The 16,097-nt window shown below is 45.2% G+C and overlaps 2 protein-coding genes across 8 annotated transcripts in view; both read right to left on the bottom strand.

Annotated features, from left to right (window-relative positions):
* Positions 1 to 8,569: 8,569 nt before the first annotated feature.
* On the bottom strand, positions 8,570 to 12,859 carry Hmgn2 (high mobility group nucleosomal binding domain 2). 6 transcript variants are annotated; one of them, XM_074080903.1, is made up of 6 exons: positions 11,937 to 12,548; positions 11,724 to 11,768; positions 11,518 to 11,547; positions 11,074 to 11,124; positions 10,523 to 10,618; positions 8,570 to 9,421 (listed from the first exon to the last, which is right to left on the bottom strand). In XM_074080903.1, the coding sequence occupies exons 1-6, from the start codon at positions 12,420 to 12,422 to the stop codon at positions 9,386 to 9,388; spliced, it is 744 nt and encodes a 247-aa protein (XP_073937004.1). In that variant the 5' UTR covers positions 12,423 to 12,548; the 3' UTR covers positions 8,570 to 9,385. The 6 variants fall into 6 exon arrangements, 2 of the variants coding, with proteins under 2 accessions (XP_073937004.1, XP_073937003.1); XR_012450018.1 differs by having other exon boundaries at positions 9,275 to 9,421; positions 10,955 to 11,124; positions 11,937 to 12,625; XR_012450020.1 differs by lacking the exons at positions 8,570 to 9,421; positions 11,074 to 11,124; positions 11,937 to 12,548 and adding exons at positions 9,428 to 10,101; positions 10,955 to 11,019; positions 12,632 to 12,857.
* Positions 12,860 to 13,896: 1,037 nt separating this feature from the next.
* Positions 13,897 to 16,097, bottom strand: part of Dhdds (dehydrodolichyl diphosphate synthase subunit) — a 29,239-nt gene continuing 27,038 nt past the window's right edge. Inside the window, exon 9 of one of the 2 annotated variants that reach the window (XM_074080905.1) lies at positions 13,897 to 16,056. In XM_074080905.1, the coding sequence (XP_073937006.1) occupies positions 15,820 to 16,056 (237 nt within the window). In that variant the 3' untranslated portion in view covers positions 13,897 to 15,819. Of the gene's footprint in view, positions 16,060 to 16,097 lie in introns of both variants that reach the window. The other variant, XM_020158701.2, reaches the window with a different exon arrangement.

Below are 16,097 nucleotides of genomic sequence, written 5' to 3' on the forward strand. Positions count from 1 at the left end.
GTGATAGAGCACTTGCTTACATACACACCTGTGTGTGTGGGAGGGGAAAGGTCATCATTTTTCAGGTGTCTTAGACCTCTTAGAGGGCAACTTAAGACTAGTCGTTCTGTTCAGTTTTATCTACAGCCTGAGAATGACAAAGCTTTTGTATAACTGAGGAAAATATTCTCTGGCTTGCAAATGAAAGGGTATTTTTGTTCTTAGTCAGTAATGCTGCCAACTTCCAATCTAGGCTCTGAGTTTCCATTCATTCACTCACTCACTCATTCATTCATTCATGCATTTACACAGCAAATACTCTCTGGGCCCATTTGTAGAACAGGATCATGGAGTGAGCTCTGGAGCTAAATGGGCCTGAACCTCTGGCTAGGCCACTATAGCATGAATGGTGACCTTAGAGGGCCTTTCACCTTCCCAAGATGCAGTTTCTTCACCTATGCAGGCTAATTAATTCCCACTTCTTTTAGGTTGATATGAGGATTAAATGAAACAATCCATTGCATCAGTTATGACTATTTTCAGCTGCAAGTAACAATATCTGACAGTAATAGAAATTTCATTAACCCATGTTAAATACCTAGAGACTGGTAACTATAGCTGACCTGTAGCTTAGAGCTGTCCAAGGCTCTCTCTCTGCTGGGACTTCTTCATTCTGACATTTGACCTTATGGTACCTAGATGGTTGCTGCAGATCCAAGCTTCATGCCCTCATGAAACAACATGCCAAGTAGGAAGCAAGAGGGGAGGCAGCAACAAATCTTTCTTGTCTAGAAACTTTCTCTTTCAAGATTTTTCTCAAACGTTAGTGGGCACAAGAATCACCTGAACAATTTTTAAAATCTGAGTGCTGGAGCCCATCTCCAACGATTCTGATTTTGTGGGTCTGGAACAGGGCCAAAAACTGCACTGCTAACAACTTCAAAGATATAGGGATGTATTGGTTCCTCAGAGGGCTAAATGTGGCCTGGGTTGTGTCCTACCCTTTGGAGAAGGTTAAGAACTAAAATGATGATGCTTTAAGAAATGCAAGCCTAGGGTAACGATGAGGAAGGAAAAATTCAAAACAATGTGCTTTATGAGCATAACGAATACATTATGTGCCAGCTGTTTCCCAACAGAATCATAGTAGGTCCATCAGCAGGTATATTCACTTACACAAGAGACTTTTCCAGAAGGATGGGATGGAGAAACATTGGAGATCATGGAGATGAGGGAGGTGGATGGGCCAGGAATCCTGTCCCGGATGTGTAGTTTTTCTTTTTTTCTGGTGCTGTGATGGAACCCAGGGCCTCAGGCATGCTAGGTGAGTGTTCTACCACTGAACCATATCCCAGTGTTTTCTCATCCAAGTCTGAAAGTGGAGAGGTGAAGTGGTGCAGGTGGGGAAGGAATGGGAGAAAGAGGCAGCTAAAGAATCTGAGGTACCTCCTGGGGTTTGTGTCTCCTGTAGAATGTACAGTGGAGATGGTGATAACGAGTTGAAAACTGAACCAGTGGGTTTGATCATTAAGTATGAGAGGGGGAAATTAATGTTTTGGTGTGAAAACGGGTAAGTGTTTTGGTACCATTAGATTGGAGAAATCTACTGAAGATGCCTGAGTGGTCTAGGTCTACGGTTGAGGACAGAGGTTCCACCTGGAGAGAAAGGCTGAGTCGCCATCGTAGAGATGATATATAAAATCAGAACACTAGCTGTGGACAACTAAGAAAAGGTGGTTGAGAAGACAGACAAGGTAGAAACTGGCAAGATGGACACAACTGGCTCAGGAGGTGGAGGCCAAAGTCTCCTCATTGGAGTGGAGGAGAAAATGGGGAGAGGAAGGAGTGATGGAGAACACATACAGCCTAAAGGTGCTGTACTATATAGAGGAGCAGAGAAATGGGGTGGTGGCTCAAGAGAACCAAGGGAGGGTGTTGTGAAGACATGGGTGTTTGCTGGCAGGAGTGATCCAGTGGGGAAGAAAGAGACAAGGCCAGAGAGAAAGGAGACTCCTGGCTGAGTTTAGTCTTAAGAGGAGTAGAGGGATGGTTCAGATCTCAAGTTTGGTCTTAAGAGAATAATTTCCCCCGTAAGAGAAGGGATACAGATGTGTGTTCAAGACAATGTGGGGAGTTAGTCAAGGAGACTTCATCTTCTATCATACTGGCAAGTATGAGGGGAAATTACTGATGAAGGTAATGATAGAAAGCAGCAGGTAGGGCTGGAAGATGAGATAAAGGTATGAAATAGGCTATCCAAGACAAGAAAGGTAAAATTCTAGAGGAATGAAATAGTACAGTGTGGCAGTGTTGAAGGTCCATTTGAATCTTGGTCAAACCACCAGTGAGAAGAATTCTGATAGCACAAAGGGGTGGTGATCTGCAGAATTCAGCTGGCAGCCACTGCACAAAACACAAACCTTTGTAAACACCAAAACCCATATAACTGGAGTAAGGGGAACCTAAAAAAAAAAAAAAAGAGTTTGCATATAAAGAACTTTTGGTTTTTTTGAGATAGGGTGCCTCTGGCCTCAAACATTAGATCCTCCTGCCTCCAGCTTCATATGCTGGGATTATAGACATGTATCATTACACTAAGTGCAAGAACTAGGTCTATAAAATACTTGGAATACATGTAAATGTAACAAACATGATGGAATCGAGGTCTAACATCCATTTTCTATTGCTGCTATAAAAAGGACTGCAGAGACAGGTGTGGTGACATGTATCTGTAGTTCTAGCTGCTCTGTTTCAGAAGCTGAGGCAGAGAAGCGCTTGAGGCCAGCCTAGACAACACAGGGAGACCCTCTCAAAAACCAAAGGATTATGGATCTCTTTTTCTTCAGAATATTTTTGTCAGTACTGGGGTTTGAATGCAAGGCCTAGGTGCTCTACCACTTGAGACATTCTGCATTTCTTGTGATGGGTTTTTTCGAGATAGAGTCTCAGGAACTATTTGCCTGTGGTTAACTTCAAACCATCATCCTACTGATCTCTGCCTAGCAGTAGCTAGGATTATAGGTGTGAGTCACTGGTGCATGGCTTCCAGAATATATTTGAAGTGGGTAATTATGCAAGGTAAAGAAATGTATAATATGCTATCTTCACATAATAAAGGGGGAATATAAAATATTTGCTTAAATTTTAAGTAATGGAAATATTAATGCTAAAAAAAAAAGACCACTAAGTAGAAGACAAACAGGATAGAAACTGGTCTTTGAATGTTTATTTTTGGTGCTAGGGATTGAACTAGGATCTAGAACATGCTAAGCATCCTGTTCTACCATTGAGCTATACCCTCCCTCCCCCGAATGTTGTGTCTAGGTATTTCACACAAATTAGACATTTTATTATTAGTAGTATTTTAGTGCTGGGGAGTGAATCTAGGCTAGGCAGGCACCCTACCACTGAGCAACATCCCCAGCCCAAGGACTTCATTTTTTTTGTGGGGGAGGACTTCATTTTTTGATACAGGGTCTGGCTATGTTGCCCAGGCTGGTGTTTTTTTTTGTTTTTGTATTTTGTTTTTTTTTTTGAGGTACTGTAGTTTAAACTCAGGGCCTCATACTTGCTAAGCAAGCACTCTACCACTTGAGTCACTCCACCAGCTTTGGCCTTGAAATCTTGATCCTCCTGCCTCAGTGTCCTGGGTGCTAGGTTTATACTCAGCAAACTAAAAGGTCTTTTTGTTTTGTGGTACTGAGGTTTGAACTCCACCTACAACCTTGAGTCACTCCACCAGTCCTTTTCTGTGATGGGTTTGAGATAGGGTCTTGCGCACAAATTTCCTGGGCTAGTTTCAAACCGAAATCCTCCTGATCTCTGCCTCCTGAGTAGCTAGGATTACAGGCGTGAGCCATTGGTGCCTGGCTAAAAGGACTTCTTAAAAATGGAAGAGCAAGAGCTGGTGGAGTGGCTCAAGTGGTAAAGTGCCTGCTAGAAAACACTAGGCTCTGAGTTCAAAACCTACTACTGTTTAAAAAAAAAAAGGATAAAACAGGTTAACAAAAGTGTGTATCCATTCAATAGCAGATCCATAGAGTAAACAGATTACACATGCCTGATAAGGAAAATGCTTCCAATGACCAGATGAACTGTAAACAAAGCCTTAAACTACCCCTTGTTCTTCTTATACAGTTGTATAATATGGAGTAAAACAACTGAGTTAACTGGATATTCTAATTTTATAAATCTAGTATGTCTCTGAGAAATTGGATTCAGAATGTTGAAAAAGATATACAAAAATATAAGGCAGAAAAAAAATAAGAAAAACTCTCAACTGTTGATTTTGAATTGAAAGCAACAGTAGAGACGAAGATGTATCTCAACAAGAAACATGTGACTTAAAATCTATGCACCAAAGGGGTCTAAAGACAACACCATAGCACTATCTAGGGCTTAGATTTTGGTCTTGCAATGCCATTTCCCACTAAAAGGAAGGGTTTTTGTCTTGTTCCTTTTTTTCCTGGAAATAGTTAAGTCCAGGTTTGAAACAGGAATTATAAAGTAAGTCTGGAACTTATACTAGATAGCAAGGAAGTTATCAAATACTACTGAACTTATATCAGGACTTATGAGCAAACTCTGAACAGAGCCTGACTGGCCAAAAGTAAAGACAATTCATATACCACTATGTCTAATAATTGCAATGAATCACTGAAACACATGTAATATGTTTAATTTAGTGATCATGACCCTAAAAATACTAAAAGCCCACTTCACTGGTCATGTTTGGAGGTTGCTCATTTTGGAAAATGAACATTTCTGTTTTTGTAGGTATTTCAGGTATGATATAAAGGCATGGCAAAATTAAAATACCATTTTAAAAAAATGCTCACCCTCTCTAGCAATAAAGGAAATGCAAATTAAAACCACACTAAGATTCCACCTCACCCCTGTTAGAATAGCCATCATTAGCAACACCACTAACAACAGGTGTTGGCAAGGATGCAGGGAAAAAAGGAACCCTCTTACACTGCTGGTGGAAATGTAAACTAGTACAACCACTCTGGAAAAAATTTGGAGGCTACTTAAAAAGCTAAACATTGATCTACCATATGATCCAGCAATACCACTCTTGGGGATATACTCAGAAGACTGTGACACAGGTTACTCCAGAGACACCTGCACACCCATGTTTACTGCAGCACTATTCACAATAGACAAGTTATGTAAACAGCGAAGATTCCCCACTACTGACGAATGGATTAAGAAAATGTGGTATTTATTTACAGTGGAATTTTATGCAGCCATGAAGAACAAAATGTTATCATTCGCTGGTAAATAGATGGAATTGGAGAACATCATTCTGAGTGAGGTTAGCCTGGCCCAAAAGACCAAAAATCGTATGTTCTCCCTCATATGCGGATATTACATCAAGGGCAAACACAACAAGGGGATTGGACTTTGATCACATGATAAAGTGAGAGCACACAAGGGAGGTATGAGGATAGGTAAGACACCTCAAAAACTAGATAGCATTTGTTGCCCTCAACGCAGAGAAACTAAAGCAGATACTTTAAAGCAACTGAGGCCAATAGGAGAAGGAGACCAGGAACTAGAGAAAAGGTTAGTTCGAGAAAAATTAATTTAGAAGGTAACACACATGCACAGGAAATCAATGCAAGTTAATTCCCTGTATAGCTATCCTTATCTCAACTAGCAAAAACCCTTGGTCCTTCCTATTACTGCTTATACTCTCTCCTCAGCAAAATTAGAGATAAGGGCAAAATAGTTTCTTCCAGGTAGCAAGGGGGTGCTGGGGCGAGGGAGGGGGCGGGGGGGGGGTAGGAGAGGACGTGGGGGAAGGGGGGAGAAATGACCCAAACAATGTATGCACATATGAATAAAATAAAAATTAAAAAATAAAATAAAATACCATTTTACAACCCTTGAGGATTTGCTGGATTCAAGCACTGTGCTTCAATAGCTGTAACAGCTAGCCAGGTGTGATAAAAGCATACACAAGGTTTTGCCACAGTGAATCCAATCGCACTGTTAGATTCATTCCCATTCCTAGTTAACACAAAATATAAAGCTAGAACTATTAAAATAGAAATATTAAAATAGGTAAGCATTTATCCCTTTGAATACCTGGGTATAAGTTGTCATGACCTTGCATTAGACACTGATTTCTTAGATATGATACTAAAGGAACAAATAACCAAAAATAAATACTTCATCAAAATTAAAAACTCGTGTTCAGGAGCCAGTGGCTCCCACCTGTAATCCCAGCTACTCAGGAGGCAGAGATCAGGAGGATTGCAGTTCAAAGCCAGCAAGCGCAAATTGTTCTTGAGAAAAACACCCAACACAGAAAAGGGTGGGTGGAATGGCTCAGGTGGTAGAGCACCTGCCTAGAAAGCAAGAGGCCCTGAGTTGAAAACCACAGATTGATTGCTTTTGGATGAAATGTCTAGAATAGGCAAATCTATGCACACATAGTGACTGCCTACAGTTGGGGAGAAAGGAATAGGGAATTAACTACCAATGGTATATATGGCTTTTGGGGGGGAGGGGTGATGACAGTACTCAGGAATTAGATTGTGGTAGCTGCCGTACACGATGATATACTAGACCCCACTGAATTGTATGCTTTAACATGGTGAATTTTGTGGTATGCTTCTGTCACAAGAGGGAAGAGTATACACAATAGTGTCACGTTACAATGAAGGTGAGGTCTACAGGCCACAGGATATGTGTGTAAGGCTGTCCACCCAACAGCCCTCTTTTTCTCTACATCATCCTAATTCTAATGACCCTGATTGGTATAAGCAGATTATGAGGTTCCATCCCTTCTGCTATGACTGGCTTGGGAATGAGCAGGCCATGTAGTTCTGATGAAACACAGCTGCTGAGGGTCTTTCTGGAAAAAGATCTCATTATTCTCATGAAAACAATCCTGCCTCTGGACAAAAGGCCTGTCATTATGCCTGGGAGGCCAAGGGATTGGACAATGTGCCAAGGGCAGCAGAATAGGAAGAAATTCTTGGGTCTATAGTGTCAACCCACCTGAGGGCTTAATCTTTTTTGGGGAAGTTGGGGAGTTGATACTAGAGTTTGAACTCATAGCCTTGTGTTTGCTAGGTTAAGTCCTCTGGCTACTTGAGCCATTTTTCTAGTCCCCTCGCACCCTCCCTTCCCCACTGTTTAAGCCATGATTTTACTACATTTCTTACTTACAGCCCACAGTGTCCTAATGCAGATAACTGGTGACTCTTCCCAAGATTGGTTAGAACCAGCTTGGAGACAGGGCTGTAAAAGGGTCACTCATATATCTATGTCCAGCTTTAGTTTAGGACAGGCCTGGCAAGAGCACACTACTGTGGCTCTTAGGGAAAAGTCCTTCCTTGTCACATATTTTTTTGTGGTATTGGGATCTGAACTGAGAGCCTACACTACCAGCTCTTTTCTTGTAATGGATTTTTTCGAGATAGGGTCTCAAGAACAAGAGCCTGGGCTGGCTCTGAACTGCAATTCTCCTGATCTCTGCCTGAGTACCTAGGATTATAGGCATGAGCCACCAGCGCCTGGCTCCTTGTCACAGTTTGATGTTTAATGCCCTCACTTCATTATGTCCCAAAGATTAAACAGGACCATGTGGCAGAGCTGTCAGCACCATCCATGGCTCAGAAAATCTACTTAAATTTTTTTTTTTACTCTTTTAACGCCAGGGGCCCAGGAAGGAAAAGATCCAAGGTTCAGACCCCAGTAACTACCAAAAGAAAAAAAGCACATCTACAGCAACTTCGGATTTCAGCAAAATGAAACGGGAAGCAGCCTAAGTGTACAAATGATATTTTTATTTAGAGGGTGCTGAACTTAAGACTTTTAACTCAAGTCTAAGAACTTAAGTTGCGAGTTTGAATTCTGATTTTACTGCTCATTACATATGAAAGTCACTCAAGTATCCCCACTTCAATTTCTTTACGCATAAAATGAGTCTAACAAGTTAATCAATTGATCTCAAGGCTTAGGATAAGAGATAATATCCATAAAAAGCTAACCTGGTAACTCTTACGTTTTTGACAGAGGATAGACAAGGTGATTTACTTATACAGTCCATAATTTTCTTACCGCCAGGTGGACTATGAAAGCAAATTCAAGTCATAATCATGGATTTATTTGAAGTTCTATATTTTAACATATCTTAACACTTTACTAGAGGAAGGAGGTCCTCTGCAGATTTTCCAGCAAAGTTCTCGTTAGTGTCTTTGTTGCAGATATCCTTCTAGCAGTGATAATCTGCATCAGGTATCCCCCGACACAAGTTCACAGTAGATTGTACCAATCTGCTAATTTTACCAGTTGTCAATTTTAAGACACTCCCACCTGTCAGTTACCCTGGCAAAACAGATCTACCAAAAAACTCCAGGTAAAAATATACAAGAAAGTCTGCATAACCATGTACAGAAACCATTTTTTTGCTCCCAGTCTCTGAACTTACTAGTCTACTTCTGCCTTCCTTTCCAACTCCATCTACCATTGTTTTGGATCAATGGCATGTAACGGAACCTCTACAATTAACAGAATGCATCAAAGAGACTAAGAACCCATGTTCTCCAATGGTGGGAAAAGATCAGAGGCAGCATTCCAAGCCAAACTGTATCCAGCTTTATTAAAGATACTTTTCATAAACAATCATGGTATTTCAGGCAGGACATGGGCAGACAATCTTTAAACAGTATACAACAACTTTCAAACTCCCTTCTTGGATGGACTACCAAAATCAGAAAGCCACTATAAAACCCAATGACGTCTTCATCTGAAGCTCTGAACATGGAAGTTTAGAGTGAGGGTTGACATTTCACATTAAACATGTTGTTTAACAACTTTTCACAAGCCGACCCTGACTTTCAGGAAATGAAATGAAAATGGCAGAATTATCAATCTGAAGATCCACAATCTAGAAAAGGAACCACTGTTCTTTGGGGAACATCATTTCAGTGATGTCACTGAAAAGTCCAGATTGCCTGACATACTGGCAAAACCAATCTTGGTGAGTCAGGTCCCAACAGGCCTCTGGTTTTAAGGGAGTTAAGTCTATGCTGATGATGGAGAGGGAGGAGGACATAAAAATGAGTTTTCCCACATCACAGGGCATTTGTGTCAAGGTGACTGGCTTTTGTGTGTCAATGCCATGGAATCCCTCCTCCTGAGGGCCAAGAGGAAGTCTCAAAACTAGCAGGGAAAGATGTTTCTCCCCTACATTGATCCAGATTTGGAGATATTCAATTAGTGACACATGCTCCTTCTCCCCAAAATAATGCAGTGTTCTGTGTGCTAACAACATAGCTAAAAAAAAAAAAAGTAAAACAAAATTCTGCATTTTTATAAAACTTGATAAAAAATAGTATTTCAAACTGTACAGTCACCAGAAGTACAGTTATCAAAAAATGCACACACTTCACTTGGCATCTCCAGCACCTTCAGCTTTCTGTGCCTGAAAGAAAAACACATTAACACAATATGTAGATTAACCCCCCCCCCCAAAAAAAACCCAAAAAACTTAAAGACAAGACCACCTGCTGAATATAAGTATGAAGAGGCTGTTAATGCTAACTCTGCTGTTGTGTCTAACGAGGGTATCTGAAATAAGGGTGCACTTGGGGTTGCTGCAGTGGCAGGCTGCATTGGAGATGCTAGATCTTGGAGAGCTGAGCGAGCATGCACATAATTGTCCCTGCAATATGATTAACTGAATCCTGCATTTGAAGGTTTGAACCAACCTTATGAAGACTGTTGTTTAAAACTCTGGTATCATCTTTTAAGTAACTTGACGAGAGCCATTACTTCTTTTTGCTTTATAGAGATCTGGATAAGAAATGCTGCTAAGACATTAATTGAGGCTTCAAGGAAAGGTATCTTCTCAGTTTCAGCTTGGATATGTTGAACAAGATCCTCAGTAGAATAGTCCTCAATTCCTGTTTCCAACTCAGGGTCCAACCAACTTCTCCATACTGGTCTCCATCGCTGTAGTCACAAGTTGGCTGACATTCTTGCTCAAGTCCCCGGTGGGATCTTTGATACTCTCGGTGGCCTCCCTGGTCTTACTGTTGGATCTGAGGATATTACCTTCCCTCTTGTCTTTGTTCTGGCTTTGGAGCTCTGGTTTCTCATCTCCTGGTGGGAAGGTCTTTATAGCATCATTTTGCTCACAGGCCAAAGTTCAGGTTTTGAGTACTTAAGACACCAAGACTCAGCACTTCTCTTTTGGGAGTCTTGCTAGGTAACTTTGCTAAGTCACCTCCCCCTAGCTGTTACTGTACAATTGGGGAAAAGGGCATGAAAAAAATAAGACCTGAGGCTATTCCCAGCTTGAAAACTTTTTGGTGTAGTGTAGCATGAGTGATACCTCAGAATAGGACAACACAGTGCCTTTCAACTGATGGCAGAGATTTTAAGAAACCAGGATTACAGTCAGCAGGAAAGCCACAACACACTTGGAAATGATGTAGACACAAGGTAAGGGCAATACAAGTTTTCAAGATTAGTAACTGATTCATTGAATGTGTACACCCAACAAAAAGTAAAACAGTTTTACCTGGTCTGTTTTGGCATCTCCATTTTCTGCAGGGTTATTTCCATCCTTTCCAGTATCAGCTTTTCCCCTTTTCCCTTTGGGCACCTTCTCTCCCTTCTGGGGGTAGCGGGGAGAGAGAAAATAGAACTGTTTTTCCTCATTTCATGTTACCAAGGTAAGTCTGCAAAATTCTGCACAAAGTAAGACTTGCTTATTTAAAATACACACATCACCCCACCCCACACATTTACAAGAAATGATCCAAAACTAACCTAAGCCACAATTTCCTAAGGTCAACATAAAAAAAATTCTTATTTAAATGTGTATTACCAAATAAACCAAATCAAACTCGTTGATAGTTTTAACATTCAAGTGCAGTTTTTTGTAAACTGACAAATCGACTAGGAAATAAGTACTATGAATATCAGGGATAAGGCTATCAAAACAACTTACAACATCCATTGATGGAGTCACCATTATGCTGAATTAGGTTAAGGTGATGAAGGGCAGTTCTCTTTCTGTGAAAATCACCAATTCCAGTATTAGCACCATTGTCTCTCAGTTTCACTTACCTTTGCAGGGGCCTTTTTAGGCTTGGGCTCTGGCTTTGGAGGAGCAGGTTTCTTATTTGGGCAGGCAGAGAAAAAGAGAACTATTAGTACAACGGAGCAAAGAAACCCACCCACAACCAAATCATAGCACCATCAATGGTATGAGGTTTCTCCTGTTTGTCAAAGTTCTTGTGGCTGGTTTTCTTTTAGAATGTAACATGTGTAGAGCGCCTGCCTAGCAGTGTAAAGCCAAGTTCAAACCCAAGCACCGCCCCCAAAATGCAAATCTCCCAGTTTGGTTACTAACACTGAATTTCAGAACCATAAAACTCCAAATGAGCAATAACCCAAGATAAAATAGATCATCAAAAACCAGCCACTAACCATAATTCATCAGAAGCAAGTGGAATTATTTTTATCAATGCTTTTTGTTTCAGAGGTAAGTATGAACTACTACACACTTACAGCAGACAACCTGGCGGATCTTCTCTGTGGCTGTTTTAAAAAAATAAAACAAAAAAACAGAAGTTAGTGTGTTCTAGATTACATAAAGTGAATGCAGGAAGTCTAGGCAAATTCAGGGCTGAGTTGTGATCAGTTTCATCAATTACCACCAAAGAGTATCACCGAAGTCCTTACGGTCCCCGAAAGAAAAGAGAATTAAGACTCACCTCGTCCTTCACCTTGGCTTTATCTCCTTTAGCATCGCCTTCAGCCTGTAAGACAAAGACAAAAGCCGTTACCTTCTAAAAAAATTTTCCTAAGTCCCTAAAGTTAAAAAGTGCTCATATGAAAAAAAAAAAAAAAAAGTGTAATACACAACTCTTCTAGGACATCTTTGCTCGGCTTGTATACAAGTAGTACAAGTGCTTAAAGCTATTCACCCGTTCAAGCCCAACGCGCACACTGAGGAGCCCGGCCCGCCAGCCCAAGCAGCGCAGGCAAAGCCGAAGCCCTGCCGGCCGAGAGAAGCCCGTGCCCGCGCCCGCGCCAGGCAGTAGCAACAGCTGCAGATGGTGCAAACAAACCCCTACGGAGGCGGAGCCGAGAGTCGTTGCCATGGCAGCCGTCGAAGGCGGGAGAGAAGAGGCGCGCGCAGCCCAGGAACTCGTGGGCGGCGGCGGCGGCGCGCGTCTCGTGCGCCGGGAACGTGGGCGGGAGGGGTGGAGCCACATCGTCCGGGCCCCGCCCCCTAGCGGCGGCGGTTTTTTTGGCGGCAGCGCATTACCCCGCCCGCCAACCCCGAGCGCCGCCTTCCCGCCCTTTCGGGTTTGAATCGCCCGCCCGCTCGTCGGGAGGAGAAGGGGGCCTAGCAGTGGGGGAGGGGGCGCGGGGCGGGCGCGAGGAGCGGGATAAACAGCCACCAACATGGCTCCTCCCGCCGCGGCCGCCGTTCCTCCAATATGGCCTCTGGCGCCCGCGGGCAGCCGCGCAGCGCAGGGTTAGCCCCAGGCCCCGACCCCGCCTCGAGCCCCACGTCTGGAGGCTGCGCTCGCTCCGCCGGCGCCGATTCCCGTGCCCCGAGCCGGGTAGGCAGCGGCAGTTGCGATTCGGCGCCCGCAGCCCTCGCGCCACGTACCTTTCTCTTGGGCATGGTGGCGGCGGCGGCGGCGGGGGGAGTAAACGTAGACGCTGAACGCGGGGATGCAGTTGCGCGCGGCTTTGGTCGATCCAGGGGTCGTTCTCGCCTCCTCTTCACACTGCTCGGGCTCCGGGGGGTTTATAAAGTTTTTATAGCGCTGGGAGCCCCGGACCGGTTAGAACCGGATTTCACCTCCCGCCGCAGCTCATTGGTCCAGCTGGGGTCACGTGGGCGGGGTTTAAACTCACCTCCTCTGGAGGGAGTGAGGAGGGGGGCCTGGGGAGGGGGGGGAAGGCGCGCGAGACAGCGCCGAGCCGCGCGGGTGGGGGCGGCGCGCGTCGAAGGCAATAAATGAGCAGGGGTGCGCGAGTCTGCAGGCTCTGGGTTCCGCTCCCTCCAAGAGCTGGCTTTTGCGAACTACCAAGTTCTTTTCACCTTATGCAACCGGGCTACCCGCTTCTCCAAGCCGAGCGACGCTCAGGGTGCATTTCAGCGGCTTTCCTTCCTGCTCCCGCTGGGGGCCCCAGAAGAGGGGTTTGTGAGGCCTGGCCCCGCCACCCCGCTCCGCTGGAGGCGGGAGGAGGCGCCACTAGAGGCACAGCTGCAGCTCCCGGGCCAACGCTGACGCTCAAGTGGGAAAAGAGCGTGGAGGTCAGCCTGGCGCAGGCGGACATGCATCCTTCCGAGCATCCACTAAGGGGAAGCTCTTCGTGCACCTCACTTGGAAAGCGGTCCACTCAAGGTGGGGTGTGGGTTCGAGTAGACTTTCCACGCAGGGATGCCTTTCGGGTGCGGTGGGGCAAGTAGGAGCTGTCCTTTCAGCACCCGTTGCTCGACTGCCTTCCCAAATGCTAAAGACCCTCCTTCCCCCAAGGCCTTTCGGGCGGCTCCCTCCTGTCGTTGCATGCAAGGCCACATTAATTGACGAAGAGCTGCCGCTGAGGCACTCTCCTCCCGTAAAGAACTCTCCGTCTCTGTTACCTCTAACCCAGCTGCCCCCACCCGACGCGGCCACCGAGCCTGGGTGCTGCATATGCCGCAGCTGGCGAAATCCTTCCTTCCTCACTATCAAGTTGGCTCTCTTTCACTTACTCGAGGAAAGGGAGGGTGGAGGAAACGGCTTAGGGATTAGGAAAGAAGAGGAACAGGTGTAATGGCAAAAGGGCTCTTTTAGTATGCACCAGCCCAAACCCAGGGGTCCTGGAGCTAGCCAAGCACCTCCGAGGGAGGGTAGGCAATTGGAGAATCAAACAAGACTTACATTCAACAATTTTAAAGTTCTATTTGAGATCCAGAACACAAGAACAGGGGGTTTAGCGCTAAGCTGGGAGAACGTAATGGTCCCACCTGATTTTCTGAGACAAGGGTTGATGTTAGAAATGTAGAAATCCATAACCAGCAGAAAGGAAACAACACCGAGTTGAAACCAAGAATTTTGTAGCCTTGTTTCTGGGCGGCAACGGTTCTTCTGCCTCTCCTCTTTTCCACCCCCACAGTACCTCCTAGGGCAGCTCCTCCCTACTCCACCCTGTATACCTGCCCCAGAATACAGGAGCTATGGCCAAGGGAAATACCAGTCCTCTACTTGTACCCCAAGTCAAAAAGACTCAGCAGCCATGCTCACAGGGAAGATTCCTCCATTTGCTGCCTCCAGTACCTCATTCTCGCCTTAATTATAGGGCTCTGCATTATAACCACATAATTCATGCCTCCCTAATTAAGGCTGTCAACAGCCCCATTGTAAAGCTGGAAAATGTACAGCACCTGCTCTCTGGGAACCCTGTGCCAGGGATTGGTAGTGGGGTGCCAGGTGTGTAGGGAGCCTCGCCAAAGGGTGCATCAATTGGCTTCTCAGTATATGGCATATATACTGAGTGTGGGTGCAGGAATGATGGGCAAGGGAATGGGGTATAGGAAAAGTGAGGAATCCAAAGAGTATACTCTTCACACTGCTTGCAAAATCTCACCTCTCCTGGAGGGAGGTGCTGGGGAAACAAATAAGAAGACTAAAGTAGCATTTTGTCAGCATTACTGGCTGGTACTTGCTTCTTTAGGGTACCTGAAGCAGAGTTGCTCAGGCAGACAACTCTTCAAAGGCACTAATCCTCTCAGCAACTCTGGGGATGCCTGGCAAGGCACGGTAAGGAAAAGGACACAGCCTTGACTCAGTCCTCTTCCTGAGCCAAAGCTGAACAGCTTTGGCCAACAGAGGCAGAGAGAGGGCCTGGAAGAACTTTTGCCGTGCTGAGAACAGTCTTGGGGCCTCTTAGGCAGCCAGGTCAAAGAGCTATGTGAATCCTCCAAGATTGGGAGTGGGAATCAAGAGTTTGAGATGGTGAGGGCAGGGGCCTGGAGGCAGAGGCAGAGTCAGTTGGGAGAAATACTTGGTCTACTCAGTCCTAATGTGTTCAACAGAAGGAGGTCTGTGTTGGATTAGATTTACCATGGCCTATAGGACCTTCTGTTACTTTGTAGCCATGGAGGGGGCTAGTCTCACTGGAGAGTAGAGCCTGGCCCAGTGCCCTGCAACAGGGGGAGAAAAGCTTGTGTGGGCTGAGTCAACAATAGGTAATTGGATTGTAATCACCAGCCTGGCTTCCTTGTGCCATTGGGGGCACTGAGCCTTTCAGTGAGAATCAGAACTGTGTGGTGGGAGGGGGTAGAGATTCAATAGCAAATCCCAGGTGGAGAGCCAAGGGGAGGAGCAGCAGATGGGCAAATTTTCTGTATCTCACGCCTCTTTCTTCTTTGCCCAAATAACAGTGGCTGCCTATTAGCTATTTACCAGCAGATACAAGGTACAGCCAAATCTGGTGGGGAAGGCTAAGATGGAGAATAAGGGGCTAGGTTTTGGGAAGACCTCTGCACTTCTGCCTGTTGAAGGATGTACTGGTGGAAAAACAAAAACAGACAGGGCAGGCAGCCAGTGAGTTGGAGCCCCCCAGGTTCTCCAAACTGACTGGTGACCAGTGTCTTTGTAGGAGACTCTCACCTTCAAACCTCCCCAGGGGCCACTGTCCCAGGCAGCCAAAAGGTATCTACAGCCAACAGATGTGGCTTTGGGGGTTCTTCTGCCAAGTAAGGGGAGCATAACTCATCAGGAAGGAGTGCCTTTCACCAAGAAAAGAAAGGAGTGGGGCCCTGCAGGCAAAGGGCAGGGTACAGTGGCTGATGGCCAGCCTTATTCAGGCTGATGCAGTGCCCAGACGTGCCAGCCAGTCAGCCCGCTTGAGTTCCAAGGCCTGCAGGAAGCCTTGGACTCGCTCTTCCCGTCTGGCTAAGAGTTTGTGCAAGCGTGTCCGTCGGAGCTGGGTGTCCTCACTGGCCTGGAGTCCCTCTTGTAGCAGCTGCTCTGTCACTGCAGCCTGGTCCCTCTCCAACTGGTGCCTCTTCCGTTCTTCTGCATATAGGTCTCGAGCCTTCTGCTAAAGAAAAGTAAGGTGCAGGGTGGGGAGATCATTAG

The sequence above is a fragment of the Castor canadensis genome, chromosome 7, assembly GCF_047511655.1.
Source record: "Castor canadensis chromosome 7, mCasCan1.hap1v2, whole genome shotgun sequence".
NCBI classification, from domain to species: domain Eukaryota; kingdom Metazoa; phylum Chordata; class Mammalia; order Rodentia; family Castoridae; genus Castor; species Castor canadensis.

Bases quoted from the DNA above. Each gene is read 5' to 3' on its own strand.
- Hmgn2 (XM_074080902.1), bottom strand. From the start codon at position 12,422: ATGTTGGTGGCTGTTTATCCCGCTCCTCGCGCCCGCCCCGCGCCCCCT. The intron at 11,125-11,517 runs GTAAGTGTGTAG...TGCCCAAATAAG, and splicing joins GATCCGCCAGGTTGTCTGCT to AAACCTGCTCCTCCAAAGCC. The intron at 10,102-10,522 runs GTAAAACTGTTT...CCTTCCCACCAG, and splicing joins GAGATGCCAAAACAGACCAG to GAGATGAGAAACCAGAGCTC.